Consider the following 19589-nt stretch of genomic DNA (forward strand, 5'->3'; position numbering starts at 1 on the left):
ATTAAAATAGCCAAAAATGGGAAGAGATTATGACCAAGAAAGCATAGGATTCAAATAGTTAGCAGTATTTCTTCCATTGTTTGTGGCAGAGGCCAGATGAGCTGGCGCATGAAACCAAAGCAGAAGACCTACTTGGAACATTAATATTGCAATGCGTATAACATATAAGTAGCATGTTTTTGTTTCAATTTCCCGTTTAATTCCATGGAGGAATCTTCACAGACTATGGAATGGACTCAGTCAATGCAATTTCCAGTATATCAGTGGAAGGTTTTCTGTTGTTGGAAAAATAATTGTGGTGGTGCAATTTTTTTAAAGGCAAAAATAAAAATAATTCACAGTGAGAGCTTGTCACTGTCTTTAATTTGGTCTTTTGTACTTACGTATTGTAGCACTTGGGTAACAGCATTACATACCACTGTAAAACCCCACAATACTAGATACATCAGCAGAGATAGTTAAGGATAGTGTGACAGCTTGAATTCCTTTCTTTAGCCAGTTCAGTTTAGATCTGTGTTGTCCTAAGGCTTATTTTACTGCAGTGAAAATGTTTAAATGAGAGAAGCGTTGCTTCATATTGACAGGGAATAATCTGTCACATCTTCAGTTCAGGACTGGCTGGCTCAGGAAACTGGTAATAGGATACAGAGCTTTTCAGTTCTAGGTCAGCAGTTTAAATTTGTTTTACATTGGTAGTGATGGCTCTTTAGCAGCCTGTGTGAAATGAGTTGGTGGCCTGTCTAATTCCTGCTGAATAGGTTTCCACATCACAATGGACTTTAAATAGGTACCCTTGTTGGCAGTCTCCACAGAGAAGCCAATGATTGAATGAGCATTGAAAATCAACTACCGTCTCACCTTTGGAGGTGGTCCTATCAGGTCAGCATTGAGGCACTTTGGAGAGGGTTGCATTGTCACTGCTTGTGCTGTACCCATTATGTAACTAAATAAAAGCATCAATCTCCAGGCCTGTCAATCTGACAACTTTAAAAAAAAAAAAAAAAAGTATTTGTGAAAGAGAACTTAGTATTGTATGTGGGGTTAAGAAGCCATGGTCTTTGCTCTGCAGTCTTGCTAAAGTGATAGAAGAGGAATTCTTGGGGAAACTACTAATAAAAGAGAATGGTTAGATCTCAGCTGGCTGTATTACTGCGTACAGCTTTAGGCTGCAGAACAAATAATTGCTTTCAGATTGGGAAGGAAGAGGTATAGCAAAATCCCATTTATTTTTCTTTCTTTTTTCATGATTTTGTAGCCCAGGAATTCTCTCTCTCATAGAATTAGTAGTAGTCCATCAAACATATGTGTGACAGACCCAGACCAATGGGGTACAGGAGTCTGGTAGAGGGCAAATATACTGGTCACTGGATGAGTAGTTTTCTGTTCCCTGAGTGACCAGAGAAGGGGCTGCACTAGAGTAATCAGGAACCTGCTAGAACCAGTTAAGGCAGGCAGGCTAATTAGGACACCTGGAGCCAATTAAGAAGAAGCTGCTAGAATGGATTGAGGCAGGCTAATCAGGGCTCCTGGGTTTTAAAAGGAGCTCACTTCAGTTTGTGGGTGGGTGTGAGGAGCTGGGAGCAAGAGGCGCAAGGAGCTGAGAGTGAGAGGGTGTGCTGCTGGAGGACTGAGGAGCACAAGCGTTCTCAGACACCAGGAGGAAGGTCCTGTGGTGAGAATAAGGAAGGTGTTTGGGGGAGGCTATGGGGAAGTAGCCCAGGGAGTTGTAGCTGTCATGCAGCAGTTACAGGAGGCACTATAGACAGTTGCAGTCCACAGGGCCCTGGGCTGGAACCTGGAGTAGAGGGCGGGCCTAGGTTCCCCCCAAACCTCCCAATTGACCTAGACTGTGGGTTCTTCCAGAGGGGAAGGTCTCTGGGTTGTTCTCCAACCCACATGGTGAATCTCTGAGGCAAGAAAATCTGCCAATAAGCACAGGACCCACCAAGATAGAGGAGGAACTTCGTCACATATGGAAGAGGCATTACACTGCTCTACAGCCAAAATGCTTCTGAAATAAATGTAGTCAAACTTTACTAATTCTGGGTCACTGAGAACGAAAATGATGCTTAAAATTGTTGATTGGCTCTAGTTTTCAAGATATGCTATTGGGTCAGTATATATGACCCTTGACTTGGGAATGGTGGAGGATAAGTGAGTTATAAAGGGAAGGGAATCTCAATTTAAACCAGAAATGACTAAAATACATCTTTGACTGGATCTATGAATAAATCTATGACTGGGTTTGGACAGTACTTGCTTTTTAGGCAAAACAATGACTGATGCAATCTGAAGCTGGTATTGCGTCATACATGATATGAATTGTATCATGTTATTCCTAGAAGTCATGGATGATGCAATCATAACGAAGCTTACATCACTCTGCTGAGCAAATTGCCCTATATCAGCTCTAGAAATCATACAGTGTCGTGCTCTCTTATTTGTCAGTGTTTGATTTTGCAAAGGGACACATTTCTCTTTAGCCAAAGTGAGCAGAGGTGCCTCGTACTTGTGTGAACAGTGCAGATAACTTCTGCTATGTTTGTGGTGAAGTGACTTTTGCATCGCAAAAGCGCAGTATAACCACTATGGTTAAGAAAGCCTATCACCTTTATTTTGGCTGCAAAATTGGAGATCAGGACAAGAGGTGGGCCCCACACATATGCTGCAACACTTGTGCAACAAATCTTCACCAGTGGTTGAACAGGAAAAGGAAATCTATGCCTTTTGCAGTGCCAATGATTTGGAGAGAGCCAACAGGTCATACCAGCAATTGTTACTTCTGCATGGTGCCTCCAGTTGGGAAAGGTGTGTCAAAGAAGAAAAAGTAGACTGCATTATCCAAACATTCTATCAGCTATACACCCAGTACCCCACGGAGAAGGACTGCTGGTTCTGATGCACCTGAATCATTCTCACTTGAGTCAGACGAGGAAGAGGATGAAACTTCTGGTCCTGAACCATCAGTGTCACAGGACCCACATTTTCTCCCATCCTCCTCCTCTGAACCACACCTCATAACACAAGGTGAACTGAATGACCTTGTCAGGGGTTTGGAACTACCCAAGAGTAAGGCAGAGCTGTTGGGCTCCAGACTACAGCAGTGGAATCTCCTGGCAGGTGATGTTAGGGTTTCCATGTTCCGTGACCGTCAAAAGGATCTTGTCCCATTCTTCTTCATGGAAGGTGATCTTGTAGCCTGCAACAACATCAGTGGTGTGATGGCAGCCCTCAACATCATTCACGATCCAGATGAGTGGAGACTGTTCAATGATTCATCGAAGACGAGTCTTAAAGCTGTTTTACTGCATAATGGCAATGTTTTGCCATCAATTCCAGTTGGTCATGCAGTCCATATGAAGGAAACCTATGACAACATGAAACAACTTTTGAGGTGCATAAACTATGACCAATATCAGTGGCAGCTTTGTGGCGATTTGAAGGTTGTTGCTCTCTTGCTTGGTCTGCAGACTGGATACACAAAGTACTGCTGTTTTCTCTGCGAATGGGATAGTTGTGCAAGAGATTCCCACTACATTAAGAAAGATTGGCCACTCCGACAGTCATTGGAGCCTGGGAGGAAAAGTGTTCAGCATCCACCACTTGTTGAATCAAGGAAGATTTTGTTACCACCCTTACACATCAAGCTGGGTCTGATGAAGAACTTTGTCAAGGCCATTGACAAAACACAATCAGCTTTCAAGTACCTCCGTGGAAAATTTCCAAGGTTAAGTGAAGCTAAGATAAAGGAAGGTGTCTTTGTTGGTCCTCAGATTCGTGAACTTCTTCGAGATGACGCATTTGACCATGCACTGCATTGCAAGGAAAAGATGGCATGGAAAGCCTTCCAGTTAGTGGCAATAAATTTTCTCGGAAACAACAAGGCAGACAACTACAGGTTGTTGGTGGAAAACCTCCTCAAGGCATACAAAAGCCTTGGTTGCAACATGTCACTAAAGATACATTTTTTGCAGTCTCCTCATCTAGATTTTTTTCCACCGAACTGCGGAGCAGTGAGCGACGAGCACGGCGAGCGATTTCACCAGGACATTGCAACAATGGAGAAACGCTATCCGGGCAAATGGAGCCCATCAATGCTTGCAGACTATTGCTAGACAGTGACAAGAGATGTTCCATTTAATGAATACAAGAGACAAGCCAAGAAGCGCCGGGTAGACACTGAATAGGACTAAACTATGTACATAATAGTTTTTTGCCTTCTATTTCATAATAAATTTTATTTATATAACCCTTGTGCTGATTTTTAAAGTGTTACATAAACAGGATAGGTGAAATATTATCATATAAAGCAACCATAAACACATGAAAAGACCTAGGTTTACAATTTATGATTAAAACTCTACTATCTACACAATATACATAGACATAAAATGTAAAAACTTAAATGTCTTAGAAACAATAGCCAATCAGTTGTTTTAATTGTCATATTTGAATTCAGCACATCAAAATACATAATAAATAGCACATTTTATCTCTGAAGCAGACGACTTCTCAAAAATTGTAGACCAGTGTTATTACTCTGCCACCTAAAAGGAATACTCTAGGAACTTGCCTCTGTGAGCATTTTGAAGGTGGCATATCTTATAGTGGCATATATCGCCTTCCTAATCAGATATAAGGCACTGACAATTTAGGTCCCAAATTTGATGCCTTGGATGGTCGTCATCTGGTGGACAATATCTTCCAACTTTTCAGTATTAAATTGCAAAATAGAAAAATATCCCTCTGGATCATTCCCATGGTCTGGATGCAGCACTCTATACTGCAATGCCTAAGCCCATAAGGCTTGGGGTCAATTTGTTGTCTTGGCATCTGTGCCTGCCTCTTGGAGTGAGTATATTTTGGAAACTGAGCAGGGCAGGGGTTGAAAAAAGGTAGAGGGGACTCCTTTCTTAACTGGTGTTCAAAACCTTAGTTTCCGCATTCTGAAAGCATTGGGAGCACATTTGTGGTTAAGACATCAATCTGTGAAAACTCCAGCAACTATGAAGAGAGTCTCTCTCACTCATACACCAAAATATGTAATCAGACTGATAATTTAGAGTTTATTGGCATTTTATTACCAGGCCACAATATTTTATACCTTTCTGTTTTGCTTTTTCAGTTGAGTGAAATTTTCATCTTCCGATGGAGATGAGACTAGGTTTGTTTCCAAGTAATTCAGTACCCTGTCTGTCTAAACTTGGATGATTGTGATTTTGTTTTGATTGGTTTATGGGTATATGTGGTTTGGTGGCATGTCATGTGAAAAACCACAAGAGTCTCTGACTGAACTAAAAAGTCAAATACATTACAGAAAGAAGAAGTAAACAGTGCTATGACGCAGATCATATTTTTTTTTTTAAATGTTAGCTCTTGCAAGCAACTGAAAGATCTGATATATTTATATACAGCTGTAGATTACTAACTGTCAGGTTTCATGCTGTATCGCCATGAAATCAGGTGTGGGTTCAGTGTTGACGTATTGAAATATTTTTCAGTATTGACTTACTTTTTTCACACCAAAGCTCCAAAAAGTGTTAAAGGAATATTTAATGCACTTAGATGTACAAGTGGGTTAACTGTTGCGCACATGAAAAGCAATATTCTTATAACTGTTTTTTTTTTTTTAAGTTTTCACTTTAAAAGGTGATTTACATTTTGCAGCAAACATGTGAAAGACTGAACAAAAGTCAGTTTACTTGACCAGTTTTTGTGGGAAATTTTAAATGCTTTTATGTCTCATTTTAGCGGGGGGGGGGGGGGTGGTTATGTCTATAGATACTCCAAAGGCCCTGTATTTCAGTGGTCTCTTTAACAGGACTAAACCGATTTTTCTCCCTTATGTGTTTTACCAAGGTCATTGTTTTTATCTTGTATTCATTTAAAGCTAATTCATTAAATATTTCTGCATCTGTTTTGGTTCAGTGCAATGAAAGCTTTTTAATAGATTTAGCTTTTACAGTGTTATCGTACTGGAGAAGAATGATGTATCTCACAACTCAATGGTTCTTTAAGTGGGTGTAAAATTCACACTAGTGCCTTCTTGTAACTGAATGCACTGTAAAGTGAAGTAAAAGGATTTCACTTGTTACCTTTGCTGTTGCTATTTTCAGGGAATCAGTAATTCTCAGTTCAGACTGCTCTCTTTTCAGGCCGCTGGGAATATGGGATAATAAGCACACCTGAGAGTGCTTAAACATTCTCATGGTCATGACAAAAGTAATAAAGTTCAACAAGTAAAACTAATTCAGGATTCATTTATTTTATTTCCTTTCTTATAGACCTGTACTAGTCAAGCTGTCTTCCACCTTCAGTCTGGTATCTGTCAGCTCTTTCGAGAAACTCTCATTCGCAGGGGGTTTGTGGAAATTCAGACTCCCAAAATCATCTCAGGTACGGTGTGGTTTAATGTGGTATGGCATTTACTTAGCACAGCGATACTGGATTGATATTTGAGGGGCTGAAAAATGATTTTTTTTTTCTTTTTAACAAGCAATAAATTACTATCTTTTAAGTTTAGAATAGCATCTCCTAGAAAGAAAAAACGGTGTTCTGTTGTTCTCCTATCCTTAGATGTTAGTAGTTGGCTCACTGCTTGCACCTTTTAGTGTTAGTACTCCTGACAAGAGAGGATTATTATTATTACCTGACTTGCAGTTTCTCCTGGGCATGTAAAGATTCTGTTAAGTTAAACAAAGACTGAACTCTTGAACTTGAACACTCTTGAATGGTGGGTACCACCAATCTAAAATCCGATGCACTTAACTTAAATGCAGCTTCCCCACAGAAGAGCCTTCTCTCACTTGATACTGAACATAAGATCATTCCGTGGTAGAAAATATTGCAAGTTGTCACATCTATAGAGAGCAAAATAAGGTTATTTGAAGCTGCTAGCATAGCTTTGCATGGAAGCATGGCTTAATGGCTAACGCACATGACTAGGAGTTGGGAAATGTAGATTCTGTTCCTGGCTCTGCCACTGATTTGCTGTGTGACTTTGAGCAAGTCAGTTAATGGTTCAGTGCCTCACTTCTCCCATCTGTAAATTGGAGATGGTATGTGCCTGCCAGGGGTATGGCGAGGCATCAGTAATGTTGCTAAGGTGTACGGCAATTCTCTGATGGAAGGTGCTATATCAGGGAGAAGTATTAGTGGTGGTATTCTTTCTTTGGATATGCCTTACTCAGACCTCTTTCTTAGAAGTGTAATTCTCCTTTTATTTTATGAAACCAGTTATCAGCTGAGACTGTAGCGGCAGCCTTTTATAATCTAATATATGTAAGCAATTGTCTTACTACAGAAAATCTCACAAACGCAACAGTTCACCTCCTTCATGTTAGATGTCTCTGTGTTATAAAGATAAGAAATGATGCTGTAGTACAAATGGCTCACAAGATCTCTTTGCATAGGAAGTGTGCCATTCTTACTGTGTTGCATACCAATAGTGCAAACATCCTATTTGTTTCAGTGAGGTTATGTTTATGCAAAATCGTTAAGTAAAGTAGGTACAGTCTATGCTAATTTTCATATTTAAATATCCTAGCTGTTTCAGTCTTCAAGATTTCAAAAGTTGTTGGTTCATGCTCAAGAATAATTACGTTACCGTATTTACTTAAATTAAGCCATTTCTACTGAGTGTGCAAAAACAGCTGCTGAAAATCTGAGATCTTTGGGGGTAGGGTGGTTGTGTTGCAACTCAAATGGCATAACAATTTTTGCACATGAATTTGAGGAGAGAGGGTATTGGTAAAAGAGAGAAGCCCATCTTTGTGGAAGAGAGGATAATCTTTCAGTACTTACATAGTACTCTCTCATCTTCAAAACTCTTTAAGAACATTAGCTAACGATTCCTCACAACATCTTTTGTTACCTAGATAAGAAAGTATCATTCTCGTTTTATAGACATAGAAACAGAACAGTAAAGTGACTCACCTGAAGGCACAGAAGGGAGTGAGTTTCAGTTGTGTGTGCATTCAGTTAGAATGCAGGAGTTCTTGGCTCCTTATGACTTTGCACTCAAGTGTGCGTGCTCTCGTGCTCTTAGGATAACTTTTTATGCCCAGCATGTTACACCCCTAAACTGAGTAAAGGATTTAGACATACAGTTACCATTGAAATTAATGGTTGCTCTATGTATATTCCCCTAATTGGTTTTGAAATATCTCATCCTAAGCTTTACATTAACCCAAACGTACTTGAATAGATCAACCTCGGGTTTTGTAAGTTTTTTTATATTTTAATTGCTGTAAACATTTGCTTTTTCAGCTCCCAGTGAAGGAGGAGCCAATGTGTTTACTGTATCCTACTTCAAAAGCAGTGCCTACCTGGCTCAGTCTCCACAACTGTACAAGCAGATGTGTATTTGTGCTGACTTTGAAAAGGTTTTCTGCATTGGACCAGGTCAGAATAACTTTGTTTTATCAGTTTTTCATGCTGCAGTGATGGCTTAGAGCAAGCCTGTGACAAATGAGATGATGTGCACACACTGAAAGTTTGAATCCTTTCGCTTCTTCTCTACATACTGAACAAAAGTTTCAAGGAAGGGCTACTAATTGGACTGACATAATGACCATGTTTAAGGGGTAAGCTGGTGGAATAAAAGTGCAATGCTCAAGTCAGACACGCTGATAGAAAGCACTGGTGTTCTCTAGCTGATGTTGCCATGTAATATTCCAGGCTCTTGGATGAAAAAGAGTGAGGACTGGAATGGAAGTTAATGATTCAGTGATGAGCTAAAACAAGCTAGCAAAGCGTCTACTAACTCTGTGATGCCAGAAGCTGATGATTCTTGATGAACATGCTTTACTTGTCCAATACCAAGCAGTTAAAAATATGCTTATTTACATTCTTTAAATTTATTTTAATTCCTAAAATGCACCCATGCTGTGTTGTATGTCTACAGACAACTTCATTTAAACAACACCCCCAATGTAAATTGGATTGAGAGCAAAGAACCCTAGTCCTTAATTTCCAATCTCCCTTTCCTCAAAAGCTTTTGAAAAATAGAAATAGCGTCCGCTGAGCACTAACATATATCTTTGTCAGAACTGTAAAAGTGGTACATTTAAAGCTGGTAACTAGTGATTTTATTTCTAAATTGGCAGAACAACTTCTAAAGTAAGAGAACTAAAGATTTCTAAAGGTACCAGATAAGTCTTGCTCATTAGCAAAATTAAGCTCAGGGGATAGCCCATCTCTACAGGACCAGTTGTGTGTGGTTTTAGGTAAGAGGAATTGTCATGCTCACATACAGTAATGCATGATGTGATTGAGTTATTTTTTGTAAATCAAATATTGTAGTCATTTCCTTTAGGATACAAGGTCATTTAGAATTTGTACTCTAATTTTACAGTGTTTAGAGCTGAGGACTCCAATACGCACAGACACCTAACTGAGTTTGTTGGTCTGGATATTGAAATGGCTTTTAATTACCACTATCATGAAGTGGTTGATGAGATTGCGGACACCTTAGTACAGATATTCAAGGGACTTCAAGAAAGGTAAATAGAGCATTTTTCAGTCCGTGGACAGCTTCATCTGCTTGAGATCTCTAGGGTCCTTGCAGGAAAGTAGTGGGCGCTCCATCCTCACTCTATCCAATAACTGCTAGGAACCTAATTTATACCGAGAGAGCTTCAGAATTAAGGCTCTTACTCTGCTTGACTTTCCCTGTGCATCTTAGATTTTGGAACTCACTGAAGAAATGATTTTTTTCTACCCAGGGCTGTAATTCCTAGGGTATGACAGAGTGCATTAAGAAAACTCACTGTTCTTCTGTTGGAATGGCCTCCTAACAGAAATGATCTGTCCTCAAATTTAAATGTCCTTACTCTTGTGCACATACAAACTCTTTGTCCTTATTTTGATATTGAGCTGTATATTTGCTCTTACAGAAATGTTGTTAGAATCCTATTTATTGTAGTAGTCAGCATTATCTGCTACAAAAGCCAACAACAACAGTATTTTCCATTTTTTGCCACATACCTATGCCTCACTTGACAAATCTAGTTCAAGTTCTGGGAGGAAATCTAACATCCATTTACAAATTATACAGTATCTTGCTGCCATAAACACAGATCCTATTACCTGACCAAAAGGAAATCTGTGTTTTTATGTTTATGTAATACACCTCTACCTCGATATAACGCTGTCCTTGGGGAGCCAAAAAAATCTTACCGTGTTATAGGTGGGACCACGTTATATCGAACTTGCTTTGATCCACTGGAGTGCACAGCCCCGACCCCCCTGGAGCACTGCTTTACCGTGTTATATCTGAATTTGTGTTATATCGGGTTGCGTTATATCTGGGTAGAGGTGTACTTAATTTCAAAGGAGTAGAGCTAGTAAAGAGGGTTGTTTTTTTGTTTTGTTTTTTTAAGAGCAATCATTGAGGAATAATCTGGTCAGTCAGTTACTTCTTGAGAGAGGAATGAAGCAGCAAGAGTAGTGTTAAAATATTTAACTTTTGTAATATTTAAATAGGGATTGCATTATCTTGGATAACATTCAGTTTTGACTATATAGAACTCCCAGAAACTGCTTCAAATTAGTTTGTGTGTTGCAAGAGTAACCTCTTGTGGCAAAAATATGCACTGCAATTGTAAGCTTATTGTTGGACTGCAAATGAAATACCTCTTGTCTCCGCCCCACTGTCGCCCTCCCCCCCCCAAATGTATACAGGTTTCAAACTGAAATTCTGACAGTGAACAAACAGTTTCCTTGTGAACCATTCAAGTTTTTGGAGCCAACTCTGAGGTTGGAGTACCGTGAAGCTCTGGCTATGCTCAGGGAAGCTGGAGTAGAGATGGGGGATGAAGATGATCTAAGGTACATACATATTGTTGCAATGTAGTACAATCTTGTAAAAGTGGTCTAGCACCATCTGTTGTTAAGGTGTCAATTTTGCATTGTGTGACCAAAGAGCATGAGAACACATCACAAGTTTTGAAATGAAGAATAAACTAGACCATATCTGTTGAAAAATTGAAGTGACTGGATATGAAATTTTTTTTTCCCACTGTAGATTTTATACCTTAGAAAGCCCAACACGAAACAAACTAAAAGTACAAAGAGGGCGGAACTCCTTTTAAGAGTAAAACATTTGTCTGCCTAGCAGTGGCAGGAATCTGTGTGAGCATGATTTTAGTTCAAAAACTCTACAGTCAAAAATCTTGCTTATTGATCAGCCCTTCTACCATGGAAATTTGCTGTACATTTTTTCCTCTTTAACATTGGTCCTGATCTAATTCCCATTGATATCGGTGGAAGTTGATAAAGGCCCTGTGGGTTCACAACAGCTTCCAAGTACATTTACCACATTAAAACATTTCTGCTCTTTTGCATATGTACAACAACATAGAGGTGTGTGTTACTCTACAGGTAAATAAAAATCAGGGCTTTGGAGTGGAGCCCAGAGCTGGAGCGCGGAACAGTGGAGCTGCACGTTTTTGTCTGGAGCGGAGCCGGAGCACAGCTCCAAAGCCCTGAAAAAATAACAGATCTCTGCCCCCAAAAGGTTGCCGTCTAAGGGGACAATATTGCAAAATGCTTATTTCCATATCTAACTGGTATCATTTTACACCCATTTTACACAAGTGTCAATGATTATGCAAGGCAGTGGGGAATCAGGTCCATAATCTTTCACTAGTAAAAATAGTGTGAGAAGAACTGGCAAGGTAATAGCAAGCACATATGTAGATATCAGTTAATTCAGGGGGGTTATATTTCTGCAAAGTGGGATGTTTTAGGACACTACCGCACTTCATTTAAGAACACAAAGAAATGTGATTAATGTTTTTAAAATTCTGAGTTGTAGGATCTAAAAATATTCAGGAACTATTTGTATGTTTTCCAAAGGAGGGTGTGGGGGAACCCATCAGATATAAATCTGTTAAATTCTTTGAGGTGTATGTCTGGTAAAGGTCTTATTCTGATGGTGAGAATATTTCTTTTCAGCACACCTAATGAAAAGCTTCTGGGTCGTCTGGTGAAAGAGAAGGTAACAGTCACTTCAGAATAAATTACTCTCTTTATTAAAACTGAAGCTTAATCTCCACATAGAAAACTAGAGAGAAATGTCTGTTTTATACAAAACAGCTTTTTGCATCTCTAAGGCAGGCTGTTCTCTGAACAAGCCAGAGTCATTTGGGCAGCATTCTATGATTGGCATAAGACTTTCTCAATGATTGTTCTAGATCAGTGGTCCCCAAACTTTTGAGGGTTGTGCCCCCACTTACCCATGTCTGTGCCCCTTGGGGCTGGGAGCGGGGCCACAGGTCTGGATGGGGGAAGGGTGAATGTGGACAGATCCTTTCATGGATGGAGAACTGGTTAAAAGACTGGGAACAAAGGATAGGGAAAAAATGGTAAATTTTCAGAATGGACAGGGGTAACTAGTGGTGTTCCCCAAGGGTCAGTCCTAGGACCAATCCTATTCAACTTATTCATAAATGATCTGGAGAAAGGGGTAAACAGTGAGGTGGCAAAGTTTGCAGATGATAGGTTTACACCACAGCTCAGAGAGCCGAGAAGCTGCTCAAGATAGTTAAGACCAAAGCAGACTATGAAGAACTTCAAAAAGATCTCACAAAACTAAGTGATTGGGCAACAAAATGGCAAATGAAATTTAATGTGGATAAATGTAAAGTAATGCACATTGGAAAAAATAACCCCAACTATACATACAATATGATGGGGGCTAATTAGCTACAACTAATCAGGAAAGAGATCTTGGCGTCATTGTGAATAGTTCTCTGAAGACGTCCATGTAGTGTGCAGCGGCAGTCAAAAAAACAAACAGGATGTTAGGAATCATTAAAAAAGGGATAGAGAATAAGACAGAGAATATCTTATTGCCCTTGTATAAATCCATGGTACGCCCATGTCTTGAATACTGCGTACTGATGTGGTCTCCTCATCTCAAAAAAAGATATACTGGTATTAGAAAAGGTTGAGAGAAGGGCAACTAAAATGATTAGGGGTTTGGAACGGGTCCCATATGAGGAGAGATTAGAGGCTAGGACTTTTCAGCTTGGAAAAGAAGAGACTAAGGGGAGATATGATAGAGGTATATAAAATCATGAATGGTGTGGAGAAAGTGAATAAGGAAAAGTTATTTACTTGTTCCCATAATATAAGAATTAGGGGCCACCAAATGAAATTGATGGGCAGCAGGTTTAAAGCAAATAAAAGGAAGTTCTTCATCACACAGCGCACAGTCAACCTGTGGAACTCCTTGCCTGAGGAGGTTGTGAAGGCTAGGATTATAACAAGGTTTAAAAGAGAGCTAGATAAATTCATGGGGGTTAAATCCATTAATGGCTTAGCCAAGATGAGTAAGGAATGGTGTCCCTAGCCTCTGTTTGTCAGAGGGTGGTGATGGATGGCAGGAGAGAGATCACTTGATCATTACCTGTTAGGTTCACTCCCTCTGGGACACCTGGCATTGGTCACTGTCGGTAGACAGGATACTGCGCTGGATGGATCTTTGGTCTGACCCAGTATGGCCATTCTTATGTTCTTGTGTTTTAGGACAAGGAATTTTATATTCAAGAATGCTAGAGCTCATAACAAATGCAGTGTCCAAAAAGCTAGTATAGATACTACAGTAGTGCCCCTATTTAACTATTGTTTTTCAAGCTAAGTTATGGGTGAAATCAACTGTTTCTCCTTTTTTAAAATTGTGCAAAAAGTTAATAAAAAAAGGTATTAAACTAATAGACCTTTTTAGATTTAAAAAAATCTTTGATTGTTGCTTCCTCTATGTAACCCTCACCTCGCCCCATTTGATCTAGTATTAACTTTATTAAAATATTTGTTCTCTTACAGTACGATACAGACTTCTATATTCTTGACAAATATCCTCTGGCTGTGAGGCCTTTCTATACAATGCCGGACCCAGGAAATCCTGTAAGTAAAGTTGTGTAGTGTTGTCAGTGGAAAAAAAGCAAAGTTTTAATCTAGCTATGAAAACCTAATATGACAAAGCACAGCTGAGTTAAAAACTTTTTCTTATGTGATCTGCAGTCCCAATAAGATTTGTTGTTGTTCACATTGGTATTAAGAATAAACCAATATCTGATAGGCCATACCCTGTATTACAGTTACATTTACTGGTAAAAATCTGCCAGAAAGAAAAACAAACAGAGCTGTAAATATTAGAAACCCATAGAAGAAAACTTCCCAGCAGAGGCCTTGTCTGTCAGAGTACTGCTGTTTCTGTAGTCACTAATGCATGGAGAGCAAAACTAGTCTTACAGGGGAATAAAAGCTCTAGCAGAAGCCATGCTTTCTTTAGTTTTTGTATGGAGTCCTCTAATTGTTGCCAGAATGGGCTCTGCATTTTTACATCTACATTTGCTGAAACTCCAAATACAAATGATGTGATTCTGCAAAGAGGGAGGTGGCAGAATTCAGGTTCACAAATCAGTCTGTCTGAATGTGATGACAGGAAGCAGAACTGAGTTTACTGATGCTGATGCAGCCCACAGTACTTCACACCATCAACTAGCTGCATCAAGTATCATAGGTGAAGTTATTGAAAAGCACATTTTGTCTGGTTGCAGGCTGAGCAGGTGTCAGTGGGAAACACACCCTTCTCTCCAACTTCAATCACTAATGAAATGCAAACTTTTCCTTTCCAGAAAAACTCCAACTCCTATGATATGTTCATGAGAGGGGAAGAGATTTTATCTGGGGCTCAGAGAATTCACGATCCTCAGCTGCTGACAGAAAGAGCCCAGCATCATGGTGTTGGTAATAAAATGTTTAAACTTTGAAAGATTATAAATTGTGAGATAGAATTTGTTTTTTCATATGACTTCCAAAATTTGTGCAAAGCATTGGTAATGAGGGAGAGAACAGTTCAACATTGAAGCATGAAATGAAAACCTTTTTTTTTCTGTCTATTTCTGTCTTTAGTTTTAGGTTGACAGTCATACTTCCTTGTCTGAATCATTTGCACAAAGGGAGTTCTGAATGTTTTTCTATACCTTTAAAGGAAGATTTTGGGACAGTTTGATACCATAATCTGGGGCACTATTGCAATAGTAATACTGGCTCTTGCATAACATTAACTAATTTCTTTCTAATTTAACCATTTTTAATCCATTATAGTGTTAATCCTTAAGAAAAACCTATAAACTATTTTCTAAGGGCCATAGAGAGTACAGGAAGTAGGAAGACTTTTTGCAGCTACAGACAGGGCATTCTTATCAGAGCAAGTCCTACCCTGGCGTGGTTCTGGTATACTACTTCCAGTGCAACTCCTCACTGCTGCTGACCCTTGGGTTTTGAACCAGTAAGAGGGGAAATGGGTCATGTAGGGAACGTCTATCAGTGGAACTGGGGAGGGAATCTGCGTGGATGCAACCTGGATAATAGAGGGAGACAGAAGGGAAGTGAGTGGAAAACAGAAGTGAATCAGCAGAGGTGAGGTGAGTATGGAGTCGGGATACTTTGTGAAGGGTAGCAAGTAGGGTGGCAGTGCATCCATCTTGGGAGTTAAGGAACAGCAGCTGGGAGACCTCTCTTGCTGGTGGCTGTGAGGAGACAGAGAAGCTGAAGAGAGTACACTGAGCTTCAGCTTCTCAGAATAGTGTTCCAGCATGAATGTTCCACTATATTTCTCAGCTCTGTAAGGGTTAAGATCACCATGATGTACAGTAGAGGCCTAGCTGCTATTCCACTATAAAAGGCATTCCCCAAGTAAATCACATCAGGGGACTTCATGGAGTTTCATTGATTATAAATTAAAGAGAATATTCCATATAGTCATAGCTTCTAGACAGTGCTTCATTATTTACATCTGTTTGATGGCTACAGACCGACATCTGGTTTCATGGCTTCATTGCCCCAATTTTTGTTTTGTAGAATCATTATGGACACACCCAAGAATTTAGTCTGTGGGCTTCTTTGAGTATATTAGTAAGATGAGACATTAGCTCTGCATGAAAATAAAAATTATTTTCTTCTCTAGACTTGGAGAAAATAAAGGCTTACATTGATTCCTTCCGTTTTGGTGCACCTCCACATGCAGGTGGTGGGATAGGTAATGTATCTGCCTTGATTTTATTTTTTGCTAGGTTCCAGTCCAAGTTTAACATCAGATGGTCAGTCTCAAGTAACTTTATTTATGATTACAGTAATCAATCAAGTGTTCAGAATAAAATTCAAAAAGTTAACCTGGGTGTATGATGTGGCCTTGCTGAGCAACATTGTAAGTTCCTTACCTAAGAATGTTTAAGGAAAGAAGCTTAAATTGTGAGCATTAGTAATTTCTTAAAATGGAAAATATTGAGGGAACAATCTGCCAAGGTTCAGAGACAGAGCACGAGAATATATCACTTGTTAGTCACATTGATCATTCTGATTCTCAACTTTAATAAAAAAAAATACTCTATTTCGTATGATTTATTATAACTGACTTAAAGTGAATAAAGATAGTGGAGGCTCTAGGCTGCTCACTGCTTTTGATTAAACCATTCTGAAGTCAGGAGAAACCAGTGATTGCTTTTATTTTATTCATGGTGAAGTTACCCAGCTGAATCTCATTGATCAGCTACTTGTTCAGCAAAGATATTGAGGTTTAGAGGTTTCCTATGTATGAGCATTTTAAATATTAAAGTGAACAAAAATGAGAGAATTTTTCAAAGTGTATGGCATTACATTTTAAAATGCATTTTAAGCACAGCAATTTGCAATTGTACACACTGGTCTCAGCAGCAAAATGTAACCTATTCATGCATTTTGAAATAGAGTTCTATATGTGTCCTAAACACAGTAAGTGCCCGAAACCAATGCTCTTTGTTTCGGTCTCTTTGCTCCGGTGTCGTCTTATCTTTGTAAAATGAATTTAGAAAATTCTAAACAAATTTTCAGAACAATTTCTAAATCAGATATATTCTTCAGTAATTAGATTTATAAGAAATTGTAAGCAACCCATTGCAGAGAGGGCTTTATGTCTGATGCAAGTATTAGTGAGCTGGAAAGGCAGCCTGAACAGTGAAGTAGCAACATTTGCTGATATCCTGACCAACCTAATAATTGTCTCTAGAGAAGACTGTGAGGAACTTCTGAGGGACCTAACAAAGCTAAGTGAATGGGGAGCATCATGGCACATAAAATTCAGCGTTTATAAATTGGAAGGAATAATAATTTCAGGTTTCAGAGTAGCAGCCGTGTTAGTCTGTATCCGCAAAAAGAACCGGAGTACTTGTGGCACCTTAGAGACTAACAAATTTATTAGAGCATAAGCTTTCGTGGACTACAGCCCACTTCTTCGGATGCATACAGAGTGGAATAAATATTGGAGATATATATACACACATACAGAGAGCATAAACAGGTGGGAGTTGTCTTATCAACTCTGAGAGGCCAATTAAGTAAGAGAAAAAAAACTTTTGAAGTGATAATCAAGATAGCCCAGTACAGACAGTTTGATAAGAAGTGTGAGAATACTTACAAGGGGAGATAGATTCAATGTTTGTAATGGCTCAGCCATTCCCAGTCCTTATTCAATCCTTTGTTGATTGTGTCTAGTTTGCATATCAATTCCAGCTCAGCAGTCTCTCGTTGGAGTCTGTTTTTGAAGTTTTTCTGTTGTAATATAGCCACCCGCAGGTCTGTCATTGAATGACCAGACAGGTTAAAGTGATAAATAAAAGATAATAATTTCAGTTACATCCAGTAGTAGGTATTAGTTCTAAATTACCTGTAACTACTATGGGATAAGGAAGAAACTTCCCTGAAACATAGGTTATTCCATAATTGTCTACTAAAATTTCTGACACTTTGCCCTGAAATATTTGGTACTAGACATGGTCAGAAACTGCTCGGATGTGTACTGGCATCTACTGTGTTCTTAAGACAGCACTCCTGGCTCCCTTATTTTTTCTCTCCTCTCCACCTTTATTATTATTCTTATTAATTGTAGCACCCAGAGGCTCCCAATGAAGTTGGGGCCCCATTTTGCCCTTTAGTGCTCACCTACTTAGTGCGCATAGCCCAATCCAGGCACACAATAACTAATTTTATGAGGCAGCGTAACACATGGCAGAATGTCTGTGGTGTTGGAAACTTTCATTTTTTCTGGTGCTAGTTCCATTTTGTAGTCAATTACGCTGATATCTGAGCAGTTGCATGCCCTGTTGTGTGGTGGTCCTTACTCTGCTGTATATAAAGCTTGCTAGAATTGTTAACTGTGTGTTCATGTTGTCAAGAGTTAGAAACTAATGACTGACTAGACTGGATTTAATTTTTGCAGGGTTGGAAAGAGTAACTATGCTCTATCTGGGACTGAGCAATGTTCGTCAAACGTCCATGTTCCCTCGGGATCCCAAACGACTAACTCCTTAAGACGTTGGTGTGAAAGTTTTCTCCAGTCCCCTGCTATTGATCAGCCTATACCCTGACTGCTTGTAATATGCACTAAAATAAGGAAGTCAAATCTACTGAAGTGCCACAACAATAATATTTTGAATCCTTCATTACTATCTGTTTAAAGGGAAGTATTTTAATAAATCTGGAATCTTTGCAATAGGTGTGCGTACATTTTTTATGTAATGTCATACTTACGTTCAGTTAATGTTATACTAGTGCATTACTTAGCAAGTTTCTAAACACTTCAGTTTTAATAAACTGTGCAATAAAGACTACAAAAATACGAATTTTTAACTTACAGCAACAAGATTGTATATCTTGTAGTACAGTATTTGATCAAAGCTTAAACAATAACTGTAGACAATGGTAACCTAAAAAGCAGGCGGAAAGTAGCAAGTTGCTAACTAATTTACCTGATAAACGGAGTATTGTGAAAAGCAGGTGAAAAGTTGAACTTTCTTAACTTAAGTGTTCATACTAAATTGTAAAAATACACTGCAATAAAACTCAAAGTAAATTATCTATTCGTATCTGGTTTTTTTTTTCCTTTGGGTTCATATAAAATAATGCTGAGCATACAGAAGTTTGGAAAGAGATGCTACAAACACCTGAAGTTTAATTGGTTATTTTTTTTTCTTTTTGTGTATAACTCCTTCAGAAAGTAATATAAAGACAATGGTACCACTCTTAGTTTTAAGATTTTGTGTGTGTATTACCCATTTATGTGGTGGGAACCTGCCCCGCCCCTGTCAGGAAGGGGTTAAAGAACTACTCTGGGCAGTCAGCTCCAACCCCACACACCTGTGAAGCCTGCTCCACCAGGAGAAGGCCAGCTCCTTAAAAGTGAGTATCTAACCCCAGTAATGGGTGGCATGTACAACAGAAGCAGAGCTAGTTCACAGAACTCCCTAAACCCACAGAGCAGGGACTACTGACTAGAAAAGCTGTTTAAGATTCTCTGCTGCCTGGACCCTTTGGATAAGTAGATAGACCTTGTTTATTTTCTTCTTTTCCTTAGAGCCCAGGAAGCTCAGCCTGATAAGGGGTTAGAAACCCAGCCCCGACAACTGACCCCATTGCCTTGCAAGGAGAGTGGGGCAAAGCTGGACTTTTTGTGGGTTACAGAATTGTTCAATATTTCCTTTCTGGTTTGGACTATGGGGAGGGAGGGAGGAACTGCCTCCCTGATATTCACAACTCTGGGGACA

At 39.2% G+C, this 19589-nt stretch overlaps 1 protein-coding gene across 1 annotated transcript in view; it reads left to right on the forward strand.

Annotated features, from left to right (window-relative positions):
- Positions 1–18901, forward strand: part of DARS1 (aspartyl-tRNA synthetase 1) — a 68582-nt gene extending 49681 nt beyond the window's left edge. The window contains exons 8-16 of the mRNA XM_054044132.1: positions 6285–6396; positions 8269–8403; positions 9356–9503; positions 10684–10830; positions 11959–12001; positions 13831–13911; positions 14646–14757; positions 15980–16051; positions 18266–18901. Coding sequence (XP_053900107.1) covers positions 6285–6396; positions 8269–8403; positions 9356–9503; positions 10684–10830; positions 11959–12001; positions 13831–13911; positions 14646–14757; positions 15980–16051; positions 18266–18357 — 942 coding nt within the window. The 3' untranslated portion in view covers positions 18358–18901. The remainder of the gene's footprint in view (positions 1–6284; positions 6397–8268; positions 8404–9355; positions 9504–10683; positions 10831–11958; positions 12002–13830; positions 13912–14645; positions 14758–15979; positions 16052–18265) is intronic.
- Positions 18902–19589: the final 688 nt, after the last annotated feature.

Source organism: Malaclemys terrapin, chromosome 11 (assembly GCF_027887155.1).
Source record: "Malaclemys terrapin pileata isolate rMalTer1 chromosome 11, rMalTer1.hap1, whole genome shotgun sequence".
NCBI lineage: Eukaryota > Metazoa > Chordata > Testudines > Emydidae > Malaclemys > Malaclemys terrapin.